We start from the raw sequence: 14675 nt of genomic DNA, 5'->3' as shown, positions 1-14675 counted from the left end.
TTAGGCGTTGTCTTATCTGACGTGTATGGTGTTTTCTTCTATTATCGCTACGGTTGGTAGGATTATTGAGGTTTATTTGTTAGGAATAGACTGGCTTGTTTATGCCTGAATAGCTAGAAAGGCGGTGTTCGTACGGTTAGATTTTAACTTTGGCGCAGATGTAAGTTATGCAGTGAAAAAAGTGTCACATGAACAACAGGCTCCTAAATATTCCGCTATAGTCTAGTCTTCAGAAATAAACTTTACTAAACTTCATTTTTTAAAATCAATTGAGATTTCGTCATATGAAATTTATTCTTTCTTTTCTTTACTAGAAAAATATAAATTATTACTTTTAAATTTTATAACATAAAATAGCGAACAGCGAAATCATGGATGAGACGAATTAATAAATACGTTTTTATAGTAAATTTTAAGTAAGCGGTCTTTTGTATCGATATGTCATAGACCTTGCAATGTCATCGATTTTTTGCGTCGTTAACATTAATCAAGTCGTAAGTCAGGCGGTTGTTGATCTCTAATATATGGCTATTTATAGTAATTATGAATTAATTTCTTTCGATTTGAATGTATACTTTATACATAGTTTCTTTGTTTGTACACGTCATGTCTTAGAAGACTTACATTTTTGTATCTTGTACTTCTACAGTTTGAAAGTCAACTGCAGGTCGTTTCTAACAGGTTGGTTTGGAAGTATTTGTAGGAGGTTAATGTTCTGCATTGGAATTTTTTATATAACCCTATGATATATTTAAAATAGATCTTTCGTGTCCATCAGCCCCCCGTATATTTTTTCATCAAACGAAACGTCGACGCAGCCGTAACATTTTGTTTTTTTGTCAACTCGGCCGTGAAAAAAGTTAAAAGCTGTTTGTGTAGTATTACATCAAATTCAATTGAACTGCGTTTGGGAGCGTCACGCGGGGTGCGCCCGGTAACCTAGTTCCATCCAGCCGAGCAACATAGCCATAGCACACAGTAATAAGGATCGGAATAGCTCGACAACACGCACACAGCAACGTTGTAACATCGCGTAATGAACTGTGCGAACAACTACGCAATCCTATGAATATAAAACGCGTAAATAAATAGCAGATGCGCGAAAAATTCACCCCGTGCCGACGACACTTAGCATAATAATCGCGAGGGTGACGCGGGGACGTAATGTAGTGAACGGGGGTGCGCGCCCCCCTCGCTGACACGATTCTCACGCGACGCGACTTCCTTTCAGTCCGCAAATGAATGGATACAGAGTAATGACGTAAATACGTGTGACATAACGGCTGTGACGCCTTGGCCGGCGCGGCGCGGTCGCTCGCCCGTCGAACCGGTCGTTGCGACCGCGCGCCGCCCGACGGCCGCGCATTGTTCCCCATCTATAAATTGATAATTGTCTTACGACGTTTCGTTCAATGGATTCACTTTCTTTACGATACGTTGGTACGGACGTCATTGTGAATTATATATCGGGCTATTTTTACATTTCACGTGTAGGTTACGTCGTGTCAATTGTGTCAAGGGAGGTCATTATTACTTCATAGTACACACTACACACATTACCGGTACTATTGTAACTCGAATCATAATCTTTGTAAAGAAAATATTAATTTTTCGTTGTATGTAATCGGTTACATTATTGTAACAGTAAGCGTGGGTTTTTCAGTTGTATAGGATTCGGGGTAAATTTTACCGATATTTTTGCAATAAAATGATAGTTTATTGTTTGCTTTTGCTTATAAATTTTTAGTCAACTTGTTTTGCTGTTTTAAACATGCTAAAACATTACCGCAAGCACAACATTCACTATAATAATAATGTAATCGGAATCTTTAATAAACGACAACTTAAAGTCTCCGAAATAAAATGACAGGGCGGCTGCAGGCCGGGCACATATGCGCGCCACGGGGCACCTCGACCCCCCGGGCGAATTTGACAAGGATTTAAATCCCCCAGAGAGAGGGGCCCTCGTTTCGTGATCAGTTTCTAGCGCTCAGCCATATAATATTGCATTTCGCTTCGCCCAAGCATAAAGGAAACATAACAGATTTAATTTGAATGGATTTTAACTTTTATGACTCATGTTTTATCGTAACTTCAGTATAATATTAACTAAAGGTTGTCTGGAAGACATCGCCGATAGCGATAAGATCGAACGTTTCATTATTAATAAATGGTTATGTCCGATTAGTCATGAAAGTTATTTATTTGATTCAGTTATGGTTGTGATTTATACAGTTTGAAATAACAATTTATTGAAGGCCGTGTTCTATCTTTTAAGATGATAGAAACGTTACTAAATGAAGCGAAAATAAATAATAAATAAGTAATAAGTAAAGCTCTGTTATGGTTATAATGTCGATAATTTTTACATGTTTATGAGCGCTCCCTTGTGATAAATTGCTTTCCTAAAATTAACACAAACGGTGCTATTTATCATACTCTTAAAAATAATTATGCGTGTAGTTTGCTGGTTTGGAGAGAATATTTAGGAAACATTTGTATCAAGAATATTAAACTCAGAGATATATGTAAAAAATGTTGGTATGATTATTGAAACATCAATTCTATAAATCTTTATAAAAAGTTTATTTGAGAATTAAAAACTGAAACTGTAAACATTTCGTGACATGAATTGTTAGTATATTTCGATACAAAAGCAACCCAATTCCGCGACTTCATAGTGCGCCCTTGATAAAATTTGCCATGTAGTTATTACACCCAATCTCTCAATACAGGGGTGTGTAATCAATGCGTCCCCTCGTGGGTCGCGCGGGGGCCAGTCCGTCATGTGCGTCCGACGTATCCATTTGTGCTTTTGTACGCCCACTCATTATGCGCGCGGTGCGTCGCCTCGCGTGACACGATCTACTGCATCTGATGTTTTGTTGTATAATTATAGGGCGAAAGATAAGGAAAAGATTTTAAAGGGTTCAACTGATACTGTTTTTGTCTCGTCACAAAAGTTTCTAAATCATTATAATACATTATTGATATTCGATAACTTGAGTCGAATCTGATAGGAAGAGATAAAATTAAAAGAAGTGTTCTTAATGTCTTGTTCTTGGAATATAAATAAAAAGAGCACTAGAAAGTATTTGAACTTTCTCAAGGGTATTCAAAGTCGCGAGCGATGGGCCATTAAAATAAGACCACCCATTGTTACTTTTATTTTAGTCTTTCTATAAAGTTTAACAAACGCGAACTCAACCATAAATCAGAATAACAACCCTCTACCGTAAATAACATGTTCTACGTGTACATTAAATTAATTACTCAAATTAAAACAATTTTTAAATAGTAAAATAACAAAGGCTACGTAACTAACAGTAATTATCCGTAGCGGTCGTTGCGTAATTAGCGGCATAGTATTGCATAGTAATTTCCCAGAACAATTAGCATTGACGCCGCGCGACATTTCCGAGAAAACACCGAGCACGCAACCTTCCGTAGTAGAGTGCGCGACAATGGCACGAATTTAGTACCGGCGTCCGACGATTCGGGTACATTGCCTCCCTGCAACAAATATTTATGCGTCTACGTTTGGATATGGCGGGCGAACTGAGTAGTTACTTAGCTGTTGTTAAGTTTACGGCTTTTCGCAACTTCATCGCTTTCACGCAAAGGACTTGAGTTTATAATATATTGGTGAACGTATCAATTTGGTAAATTCTTTGTTTAATATATTCTATTAAAATAGTACATTTTATGTATTTATAGAATGTTAATAATAATGAGTTTTCATTGTGGAAATATTCTTTGTTGAACAGTGAGTCATGTAAGTAAAATGCAAAATAAAAGTGTTTACTTCATAAAAATTAACACCTTACTCAAACGCAGCATGCTAATGCATTAATAAAGTGATAATTATTAAAGTACGATGCAGCACGGTCATTAACAAAGCGTAAGGCGCGATGCACTGGGTTCGTTGACAGCAGCCCGGTCGTAGGGCGACACGCTATGCCCGCCTGCTCGTGCAGCGCGTTAATTTACCCCCCGATAGCATCGCACTCGATGCGCCCCTGGTCACGCTCCATCGGCAGCCGCACTTCAGTTCTGATTGTTAGCCCGCGACCTTTCAACCGGGGTGAATTAAATAATAATTTTTATTTTATTTTTACTTTTTTCAAGTGTCAATGTCTTGCCCTTGAATTTTCCGAGTGTGAAATTTTAAAGACATGAATGATGACGTAGACGCGTCTTATTATACATACTTTTTAATAGGTAGAAATTGTACTAAACAGATAAGGTATTTACCCGTTATCGAAGCCAAATTCTTAATTGCAACAACCGGCTCAATAGTACACTCTATATTTTTTTTATAGTTAGCTGTATAGTCCGAGGTTTGAGACGTCCTAGAAACACTTAAATAGCTATAAATATTCTAGTTGAAAATCTAAATGCGACTGCCGGTCTATCCGGTGAATAAGTAATCTAATATCCATCAAAGCCAACAGCAGAAGTCCATTTGACGGAAATTAATATGCATCGAAGTAAATATAGCAAGAGATTACCCTGATCGAAGCCTCTAATTTTTTCGAACGACGTGAAAGGTAGCTTAATTATTTAGATTTAAGGTTAAAGTTAGTTCGATACACTTGACTAGTCAGACGCGTCTACATAACCGAACAATTTGTTTGTTCGATTACCCTAAAGGTTATACAAAAAAGAGTATTTTCTAGTGAAAAGAATAAATAAATTATGCTTAGAAAATGATTTGTAATAACTTTATACTACAAAAATTCAAAATACACGATATAATATTCACAAAATGAAACTTTCAAGCGTGTCACACCAAATATTAATAAATAAGAGTCAAAATCGATTGTTATGTACGTGTCAAGTGCATTTTAATTAAAACAGAAACACACCAGAGGCATCAGACAATGAAATTTTGTATGAAACTTAATTATCATAAGTACACACCGCTGCACATTTTTAATGAACAATAAATATGAGAAGAAAGTCAAATTATGCGCTTCTGGTTGTAGCGCGTGATAAAACACATTTTATTGCTGGTTATATTGAACTATTATCGTTAAGTTACGCATATTTTTTTTTGTTTTATTGCATTGTAAAAATATATTTTCTGAGTTTAATGGTTATCTAGTTGTATGCAAGAATTTAATATGAAAGTAATACATACATATTTTTTATGTTTTATACATAATATGTATATCCTCCAAGACCAGAAATGGTCATTAAAAACACGAGAACGGTACAGCCGGGGCAATAGGGCAATGTATCTAAATACTTAATAACTCTTTTCGAATATTTCTACTAGTATGCTAAGTAAATCAGAGCTTGGGTTACCTTTTCCGTCGAACCGATTTACTAAAAAAAGAAATTAATTAATTCGATGCTTAAGAAATATATTCGGTGAATTTACAATATTAAGCATATGTGTATGTGCCCGATGGGGTAGGCAAATGCGTAAGTAGTGTAATCTTGGCCTGCCGAGCGTTTTACCCTCACTTGACTCAGAACTGGGAATCAAACGTCACGGTACACTTCCGTTGAATAACATTATTAATACTGTTCAGAAAAATATGTTACAAATGACTACCTGTAATTTCTCTGTACCTCAGTCGTGTGAAGTCCATTAAACTACACATATCAAACATCAAACGTGAACGGTGCGGAATGTCGATGTGACATTAGATTCCAATGCGGCATCACATCGGCGCGGCGCGTAGTGCGCTCGGGTGAACGACCGAAATCGGCGCGGGCGCGACCTTGCCTGCCACCGCCTCACCTACATACGCCGCAGCGGCGCACCAAAAGTCCACTTTTGCTTTCGACAATTCGCAAAAAATCCAGCCTCGCATCTTTGTTTCATTCGGCGTCAGATGACGCGGCTAGACTTGTGTTTATTGCATCCATGTTGCTCTATTTGTGGGCGGATGAATGGGTTTGTTCAGTCGTAATTTGTAGAAACATTCAAGCTTGCTTTACTTCTTATTTAATATTTTTTTCTTATTTAACAAAAGTTGTCGAAGCACTGTTCAAAGAAAATATCTTCACCAATTAAAATTAGAATGAAGCGTAATGACGTTCGATATCAAATTAAAATCCACCCCACCTTAAACAGAATTCTTCAGCAAAAAAACTTCTTAAAAAATTGGGTCAATTACCGACAAAGCTCGCTGCGACGTGCGAAGACGGTAGAGAAATGCAACCCCAGTCACGAGCGATGTGGCTTCACAAAGGGCGAGGGTGCACCCTTGATACGCGACACCACCCGCACCCGCCTCCCTCCTCGTCCCCTCGCTGCCGCGCGTTCGAGAAAACTTGCGGCTCCCGCTACCCACCGCCGCAACCACAAAGCTCATAATCGCACACAACTCGGCCGCGTCTCCGAATTATGTTATTCGATGTTACCTGTAGAACTCGACCTACAAAGGATCTAAAACGTATTTCGCGCGAGAATGCCCGGAGAAAAGTGTCGCCTTACCCGACTAGATAACCAGTCGTGCAGGTGAAATAACGTCACGTAGACGTCACGCTGAGGCACGTATGATTGATACCTACCACCGGCGGCGTCTTCGCCGTGAATGTATAAGCGCGCTCAAATAATAAAAAAACATTTTACCCGAACGCGTGAACAATGAGTAAAATTGTGAGTGTAGAATCGTCAGTGTGCAGCCGTCCAGCGTGCAGCGTGCGGCCGCGTCGGGCGTACGTGCGGTGAATGTCACGAGGCCGAAAATAACAATGTGTGCGTTCGGTCCGGACGGTCGTTCGGTCAGTGCAGTCTCGTTGCGTCACTGCACTGGACCGCGGGGCATTGCACCTTGCGTCGTCGTTCGCTCGCGACGAGGAACACTTCGAGTTCCGACCCTCCCTCTCGCTCGCCGCGCCTCTCTGGGCTCGCGTGCGCGATCGATTCAAACTATCCAACAGCTGATTTGTTGTTAAAGATCTAACCTGGCTCGCTGGTGATAACCGCGGTCAGCTGTCAGTAACTAAACTATCGGTACTTATATTTTATCTAGACGCGTTCATACCAATGCAATTCGGCGCTTGTGAGTTACTAGTCAGTCACTGTTCATGATATAAAATAACGTGACGTGGCAGTACGCGGTCTCATTGGTGTATGCAATCTGTCCATAAAAGTATATATTTGTTGTTTCAGCGGCGTGGCGGTGCTGAGTCCGACGGAGAGCGGCGGCTGCAGCGGTAGCGATATCACGGAGCCGCGCTCGCCGCGCAGCCCCGAGTCGTCGTGCGGCACCGAAGAGGGCGCGGGAGCGCGCATGCCGCCGTGGGCGAGTGACCCGGCGCCGCCGGCTCCGCGACGCCTCGCGGCCCAACCGGCGCCCGTCCGCCGCGCCAACCCGCCCGTCCACCGCCGTATTACCGAATACTTTAACCACAAGATGAAGCCGCAGAACGGCCTCAAGCGCGACGCCACCGCGCCCACCAACGATGACACCAAAAGAAAGTGCCTACCCAAAAACGGCGTCACGCACGACTTGGAGAAATATATCTCTTACTTATCACAGACGCTCAGCCCCAAAGTGTTGATGGACGTGGGAAAACAGGCTGACTCCTTACGGAGACCATCCGCGTCTGCTGTAAACGGCTTTGTGGACGCGACCAAACCGGCCGATCTCAGTAAATCAACATCCATTTCAAACGTTAACGCTATTGTCGACTTCAGTAGGTCCAAGGACATCAGTGACAGGATGCACACAACGATGAACGGTTTTGTTGAAGTGCGGCACGTTTCGGAGACACTCTCCAAGGAGAAGCCATCGGGCGGGCTTCTCAACGGGCTGGTAGACGGCAAGAAGCACGCTTTCGAAACAAAAACTACACCGGACCCATCCGCCAACTGCATCATGCCTTTCAACAAAAAAATTGGAGAACCTACCAAACGCAAAGTCCCAATTCCTGCTTCAAATGAAATGGTCAATATGAGGATAGCGCCTGCGACCTCTATCAATCAATCCCCAAAAAAATTTGCGACTTCCAAACCAGAATCTGTCAGAATTAATGGTGTCGTGAGTTCAACGACCAAGCTAGACAGCAGGATGAATGGAGTCACCTGTGGATCAAATAATCTCAGTTTAAATCCGATCACTGCGAAACCGGTACCGGCAAAAAAAGATGCGTCCAAAAAAAACTCGATGCCGGCCAAAAGAACGAATCGAAAATCATCTGCGTGTATTGCGAACAGTAAAAACCTGACATGGTCGAAAGCGAACAATTTAAAACAAGTTCAACTTCAGCAGAAACAAAACTGTGTTAACTCCATTCAAAGTGCTTCAATAAAACAGAACGGGACTGATATTAGTGCCGCGCCAAAAATGAGCATACCGAACGGAGTTCGACAAGTGTCGATGACGATGAATGGGAGTTTAGGAAATTTAAATGTACCTGTAACTAATCTGCAGAACTGTCACCAAATTAACATACCGCAGCCTTGTAATGGCACTGTGCCGTCGAATAATATACCCTCGTTTGTCGCTGTACCTCAAAACGTGATGCTCACTACATTGAGAATACCTCAAAACGGTTTACCGGCGCACACATTAGGGCAACAAAATAATATGACAGCCTTCAATCGGACAAACGTCAATGTGTCAAGTCCAACAAAATTAAGTGGCCAGTTAGTTTTTCCGCTGATGCAAAATATAAACGGGACGGTCGTTCAAATACCTAATCTAATGGCGAAGGTGCCCAACTTCGTTCTTCCTCAAACACCACAGTTGACTGCACAGAGACAGGACCACATGCAAAATCAACAAGCAGCGCAAATTCTCATAAACGGTACATTGTTGAAGCTGGCTAACACCATGACATCGACGTATACGAATGTGAATAAAGCTGGTCCGGTCACGAGTCAGTCCATCCCGGTGATGAATAAGAACGTTCCCGGACTACAGACTGTCGGCGTGACAGTTCAATCGAAACCGAATTATACTGTCAATCTTAGCCACCCGGTTCTCATGCCACAACCAGGTTTTATTGTCACTTCAGTGCCAAATATAAACGTGAAAGAGACCTGGAGTTACTCGGGAACCAACACCGCGTCTTCCTCGCAATCAACGTGCTCAAATCCTATAGCGAACCATCCGCCACCTGTGTTGGCGAACTTCGCCACCCAGGCGCTGCACACGAGTAGTATACCCATAGCGCCTGTGAAACCGCCCGATAACCCCATCCAAGGCACCGATCCACCTAGTAGCACGGTCAAGGAGCCGGAGATGAGTGAAGTGACAAATCCAAAGTGTGATATACCTTGGCTGTCTAAAAATGTTAACAATAATATTGTTCCATTAGAAACTAATAAAATGAACACGAGGCCTTTCGCACAAGTAAGTAGTTTATCAGATAAATTAGAAGAGTTAGTGACAGATAAAATTAAGGAACATAAAAGCGACGAGAGCAAGGACGAAGTGAGAAAAGATAGCGTGGTTGAGGAACTGAGGAAAGTGGAAGAAGTAGCGCGGAGAGAAGAGACGATATTCACGCAAATAACAGTCTTGAAAGATGTTTCATCAAACGTGCACAACGCTGTGATAGAAACAAACTTTTGTAGTACGACCACCGAGTCGGAGTCGGGGATAGGAACGGACAAGTCGATAGATTCTCCGAGCGACTCACAAACGAGTAAGGAATGCGACGAAGATTCAACGCTGTCGTTAAGTGTGAGCGTGTGTTCGGTGGAGGTTCAAAGCCAAAAGAGTCCGATCCTGAAGCAGCCGAAGACCCTTCGCTTCCCGCCGAAGAGCGCGACCAAGACGGACAGCGACCAGCGGACGACGAGCACTGACACCACGACCACTGTCACCGTGTGCCTGTGGGAGAACTGCAAGAAAGAGTTTGAGAGTGATCCCGATCTCTTAGACCACTTGCAGGTCAGTTTATATTTTATTAACTAAAGTGATAAATTCTTAAAATAACCAGACACTTTTTAAGGTTTTGAATACCTATCTATTGTCTGCAAAATGTTTAGTAATGTAAATAACTTGTATTGCGATTGTAACAAGCTTTTTCGGCTTGGAATTTCAGCTCTTATTGAGGTCCAGTCCTATCCAAGGCTTATAGCACACTTTTTATTAATAAAATTTTAAATTATATTTTACTAGATGATTCTTCAATATTTATTAAATAAATCATTTTGGTAACTTGCAGACTGCTCACGTGGAAACCCAGGCTGGGAAGGAGAACTACGTGTGTCTATGGGAGCAGTGTAAAGTCCGCGGCAAGCCGTCCTGTTCGCGCCTGTGGCTCGAACGTCACGCGCTGTCCCACGGTGGAAACAAGCCCTTCAAATGCATCGTCGACGGCTGCGAGCGTCGCTTCTCCACTCAGGTATAATTACGTTCCATTATACGTATCATTACCATCGCTTGTACCATCCAGGCTTGGACTCGCTACTAGTCGAGACGTCTTGGATGGTATTGGAAGTGGAACTTCAATAGCAGTTTTTGAATTGACAGTTATGTCTTAAATTGTATAAAATCATTTTGAAGATTGGCTTCCTACTGAGATTTCACTTCAACTATGCTTGTAACGGTAAGGTGTAATATATTTTTTACCTTTTTATGCATTTACAGCAGCGGAGGTTCAGATAATGTATGATAGAATAAGGCTTTCTAGTTGCTTATGGTATAACTTACGAGGAGTTTTTTCTCTGTGTAATATTGGCTATAAAATGTTTGTGGGTCCCACTGTGGAGTTTGTATTGGCATAGGGTAAATATTGGTAATTGATAATTATATTAACAAGTGTACATTAAACACATGGTCTTCAACATACGCGTTGTGGGAAAGTCTAAATATTGTTTTGTTTTATTTTCATTTTATAATTTTTTGTCGATTTAATTAATTATAATCAGGAAATTCTTGATGGTGAATCCACTGTACGGTGCAACCGTACATTTTCTTAGGTCAGCATTTATTCAATTGAATTGTCGATAATTATTATGATTTCTTTTTTCGTGTAGTATAATGTGTTTTCTACATGACGTTGATACTCTTTATATTCAATTTATCGTCATCAACACAGCGACTCAAAATTTATTTCATCAACATTATACTTCTTTTTGTTCTCTTCCTGTTCTTGCGTGTTTATGTGTAGCGTATAGCGTCTAAGTTTCTCAAATGTGGTTTCATCTATATTAGATCGTGAACGATCAAGATTTTATCATCCCCTATCAGTCGTCACATTCTGACTTCCAATAATTCTAGGACCAACATTTTCAGTATTGATGTAGTCTTCAATTGATGATTGTTTATCGTTATTTTATCAGAAATGACGTAACAAATCATCAATTCTAGAACAATTTACTTGTGTTACGTTCTCTTTTCCTAAGGTACCGAAGATGATGTTCGCCTTTTGCCACACTCCATGCAACTCTATAGCCGCCTCCACTTATCATTTTCTTTTGAGTAAAAAAAAAAGTGTTGTTTTAAAGTGTTTTTTGTTCGTAATCACAATGCGACGGGACGTGGAGTGTTTCATCAAGGACATGATGAAGTACAAGTACTGTTATAGGATTAAAAACGTTTCGATTGAACATTTCCCATACAGCATTAGTCTCATGAAATCTTTAAATTGACTTTCATGGACTTTAACTTCACGTTTATGAACTTTAACTTCACGTATTATGAGGAAGTGAGAATAATTGTCACCCTCATTTACCTCTAAATTTGCATTAGTCTTGACTTTAAAGATTTGTGTAACCATTGTAATTGTTCACTTATTTCATGCGATGACATAACAATTCGATATTTGTACTTGTTACTATTTCAATATTTGACCAACATGGGAAATATGAAATCGTTTCGAGCAAAATCGTGTAAGTTGATCGTATTATGATGGATATGTGTGTAATATTACAGACTTTGTTAGAGCGGCACGTGAATAACCATTTCAATGAGGCGACGCCGAACACAAGTGGAGGAAAGAAGACGACGGAGACAGGGTCCAAGCTCATCAGAAGGAATGGCAAGAAGCTGAGGTACCGAAGACAGCCATGGTCTGGTGAGTGGATACTTTTAAACATTCGGTTCAGTTTGATATTAAGGCTGATTAATTAAATAACCAAAATAATTTGAGCCAGTTAACTAGTGAATTAACGGAAGAAGAAGAGAATTGCGATGGTGAATGGGTATGGTATGAATACTCATTGGTTTTTTAGGTATTCTTCAAAGTAACTGGCCGTGCAAAAAGCAGAATATTTTGTCTATTGTAATCTAATACCTTTTTTACTAAACCGGATTAGATAGCCTATTTATAACGGCCCGTAACTTGTCTGTAACACAAACAATTATTTCCCACACAAGTCTTAGAGATTTTGTAGATTTACAATGTGAATGATGTACGTTCGCAGCGCGCATGTTCGACTTCTTCGACGCGGGCATGATGGAGGGCCTGGCGTGGCGGCTGCTGCGCTGCACGCGCTGGCGGCTCGGCGGCGCGTGTCCGCTGCGCGAGCCGCTCGGCCGCCACACGCTCACGCTGCACGCCGCGCTCGCCGCCACCAGATACAACGCCGTCGAGCGACGCAGGGAGGCGCTGCTCACCTACTACCCGCCGCATGTGTTAGTATATCGTATTCATTTGGTCTATCCTTCCAAAACCTTTGAAATCTTTTGTAGTCCTTCGAAATCCTTTCAAGTCCTTTGTAGTCCTATGTAGTCCTTCGAAATCCTTTCAAGTCCTTTGAAATTCTTTCAAGTCCTTTGTTACCCTTTGATGCACTTTTTTATTCTTCTACCCCCCAATTCCTTACTTTTTCCCTTCTGTGTTCTCTTGAATCTAGAAGGTGAATCCACTGTTTGTGCCTTGGGAGGGTTCCACTACCGGACCGCAAAAATCAACGTTACATAAGCTATACGATCAGTCAACTTACCCGAGTGAACCAACGGGATTTGTCTCAGCATCGACAGAGTCCTGTCGGTTCAGCAGTTATTGCTGCTGAACGTTTTTGACTGGATTAACGATTAAAGTATAACATTAATAAAAATCTATTGCCGAAGAACCACAAGCTGTAACACATATTACTACTACCCACGCTATAACAAATCTGGTATAATCGAATAAGATGGGTATGATTATAAAATATTTTATTTTGCTTTAAAGAAAATTAAAACAGTAATAAATATTTACATATCTCTATATTATTATTTTATATACCTATTATTATAGATTAGGACATTTTTTTAAATTCTCACGTCAATTGTGATGTTTCAGGTAAGCGATTATTTTTGGAGTAGAATTTGTAAGGAGTATCGTCCCAAGGTGTACGTTTTGTGGAAATTTTGTGGAAACTATAATCCTTATATTTATGAAATTGATCCCTATTTACTAGTAACGAAAATTCAAATCTAAAGTTTATTAGCATTATTGTTTTACAGATGTAAAAATAGTTATTTTCCCCTTGCATTATAATTGTAATATGTGAATATTGATGTTATGTGTATGTCAGAATTTAAGAGATACTTGCGAAGACCCTTTCTTCAAATATAAAACGAATACAAAAACCTGACTTAGAGACTGTTCTTTTCGATAAAATATCGATTTGATATCGATTTTAGGAATTTAAACAATTAATCTCAACGTTTCAACTTAACTAAGGAGAACCTTAAGACTCTTCTAATTAAGTTTAATATTAATTGGACTTTATTAATGTTGGTACCTTCGATCTGCCGACAGCAAGGAATTCGATTAGATTATTATGTTGTGGTATAACAGGTAACCCACAGGTGGGTGGTACTCCTACGTGTTTATGTAAATAAGTAATTTATTATACACTTTTTAGTTTATGTTTAAATTAATTTTATACAAATTCAATAAAATGTTTCTTTATATTTGTCTTGAGTGGACTATTTTAACAAAGAAAATAAATCTACTTTTTGTAATTTGAACTCGTGGAATTCGAAATGGTCAATTATTTATATCGATACATATAAATGTCGTATGAAGCTTATCGAGTTTGCTGTACGCCACACCTACACATTAATATGATATAGTATAAGTAAAATATGACAATAAATATTGGAATAATTTTTGCATTCTGTCGCAATACCGAACATGAGCAGAAAACTATTAAAGTGTATAATAAACGCTCAGCCCAATCGTCATTATTACGTTATTTTTAGATATCGATTATCGATATTTCTACCATTCCTCGCTTTACTTAAAATCATACGCTCCGGGTTATCATAGTGCATGTTGTCATTTAGCCTCTTTATTTTATTTTTGAAGAGGATCAACATGCATTGCATTCGGTGGCGCGCAAGTCGATTCGTCAATATCGATATCGACAATGTGCATCATTAGATGCTAGTTTAGATCAAAATTTTATAAAAGCCAAATTTTAATTGAATTTACATTTGACCTGTAATTGGCTCCTAGCAACTGTTTAGAATCGATTGGCAGGTATATTATTCCCGTTGGCACATTTCTTCAACTAAGTGTGCAGTTGGTCCTCACTTGTGATTAATGCTTGGCATGCTGTCTGTTGCAATGAAAATGTGCCACACAGAATATTTGTATTCAATAAAGTTGCTAGCATAACAGTAATTGTAACGGGGTATTTGAGAAATCTAGTTCTCTAATATCTGATTTCTAAACGTTCTGATTGGTATATGTAAAAAAACTGTTTTATTTTTTACCCATAAATATCGACAAAGTAATATTGTTTATTCACGTTTTTAGCA

The 14675-nt window shown here is 39.8% G+C and overlaps 1 protein-coding gene across 2 annotated transcripts in view; it reads left to right on the top strand.

The window, feature by feature from the left end:
• Nucleotides 1–14675, top strand: part of LOC115449694 (zinc finger protein jing homolog) — a 253070-nt gene that overhangs the window by 233404 nt on the left and 4991 nt on the right. Inside the window, exons 2-6 of one of the 2 annotated variants that reach the window (XM_037441613.1) lie at nucleotides 7133–9863; nucleotides 10141–10320; nucleotides 11853–11994; nucleotides 12344–12554; nucleotides 13207–13454. In XM_037441613.1, the coding sequence (XP_037297510.1) occupies nucleotides 7133–9863; nucleotides 10141–10320; nucleotides 11853–11994; nucleotides 12344–12554; nucleotides 13207–13210 (3268 nt within the window). In that variant the 3' untranslated portion in view covers nucleotides 13211–13454. Of the gene's footprint in view, nucleotides 1–7132; nucleotides 9864–10140; nucleotides 10321–11852; nucleotides 11995–12343; nucleotides 12555–13206; nucleotides 13455–14675 lie in introns of those variants that run through there. The other variant, XM_037441612.1, reaches the window with a different exon arrangement.

The sequence above is a fragment of the Manduca sexta genome, chromosome 22 (genome assembly GCF_014839805.1).
Source record: "Manduca sexta isolate Smith_Timp_Sample1 chromosome 22, JHU_Msex_v1.0, whole genome shotgun sequence".
NCBI lineage: Eukaryota > Metazoa > Arthropoda > Insecta > Lepidoptera > Sphingidae > Manduca > Manduca sexta.
The sequence above is the reverse complement of the archived record's forward strand: the minus strand, read 5'-3'. Positions and strand labels throughout refer to the sequence as shown.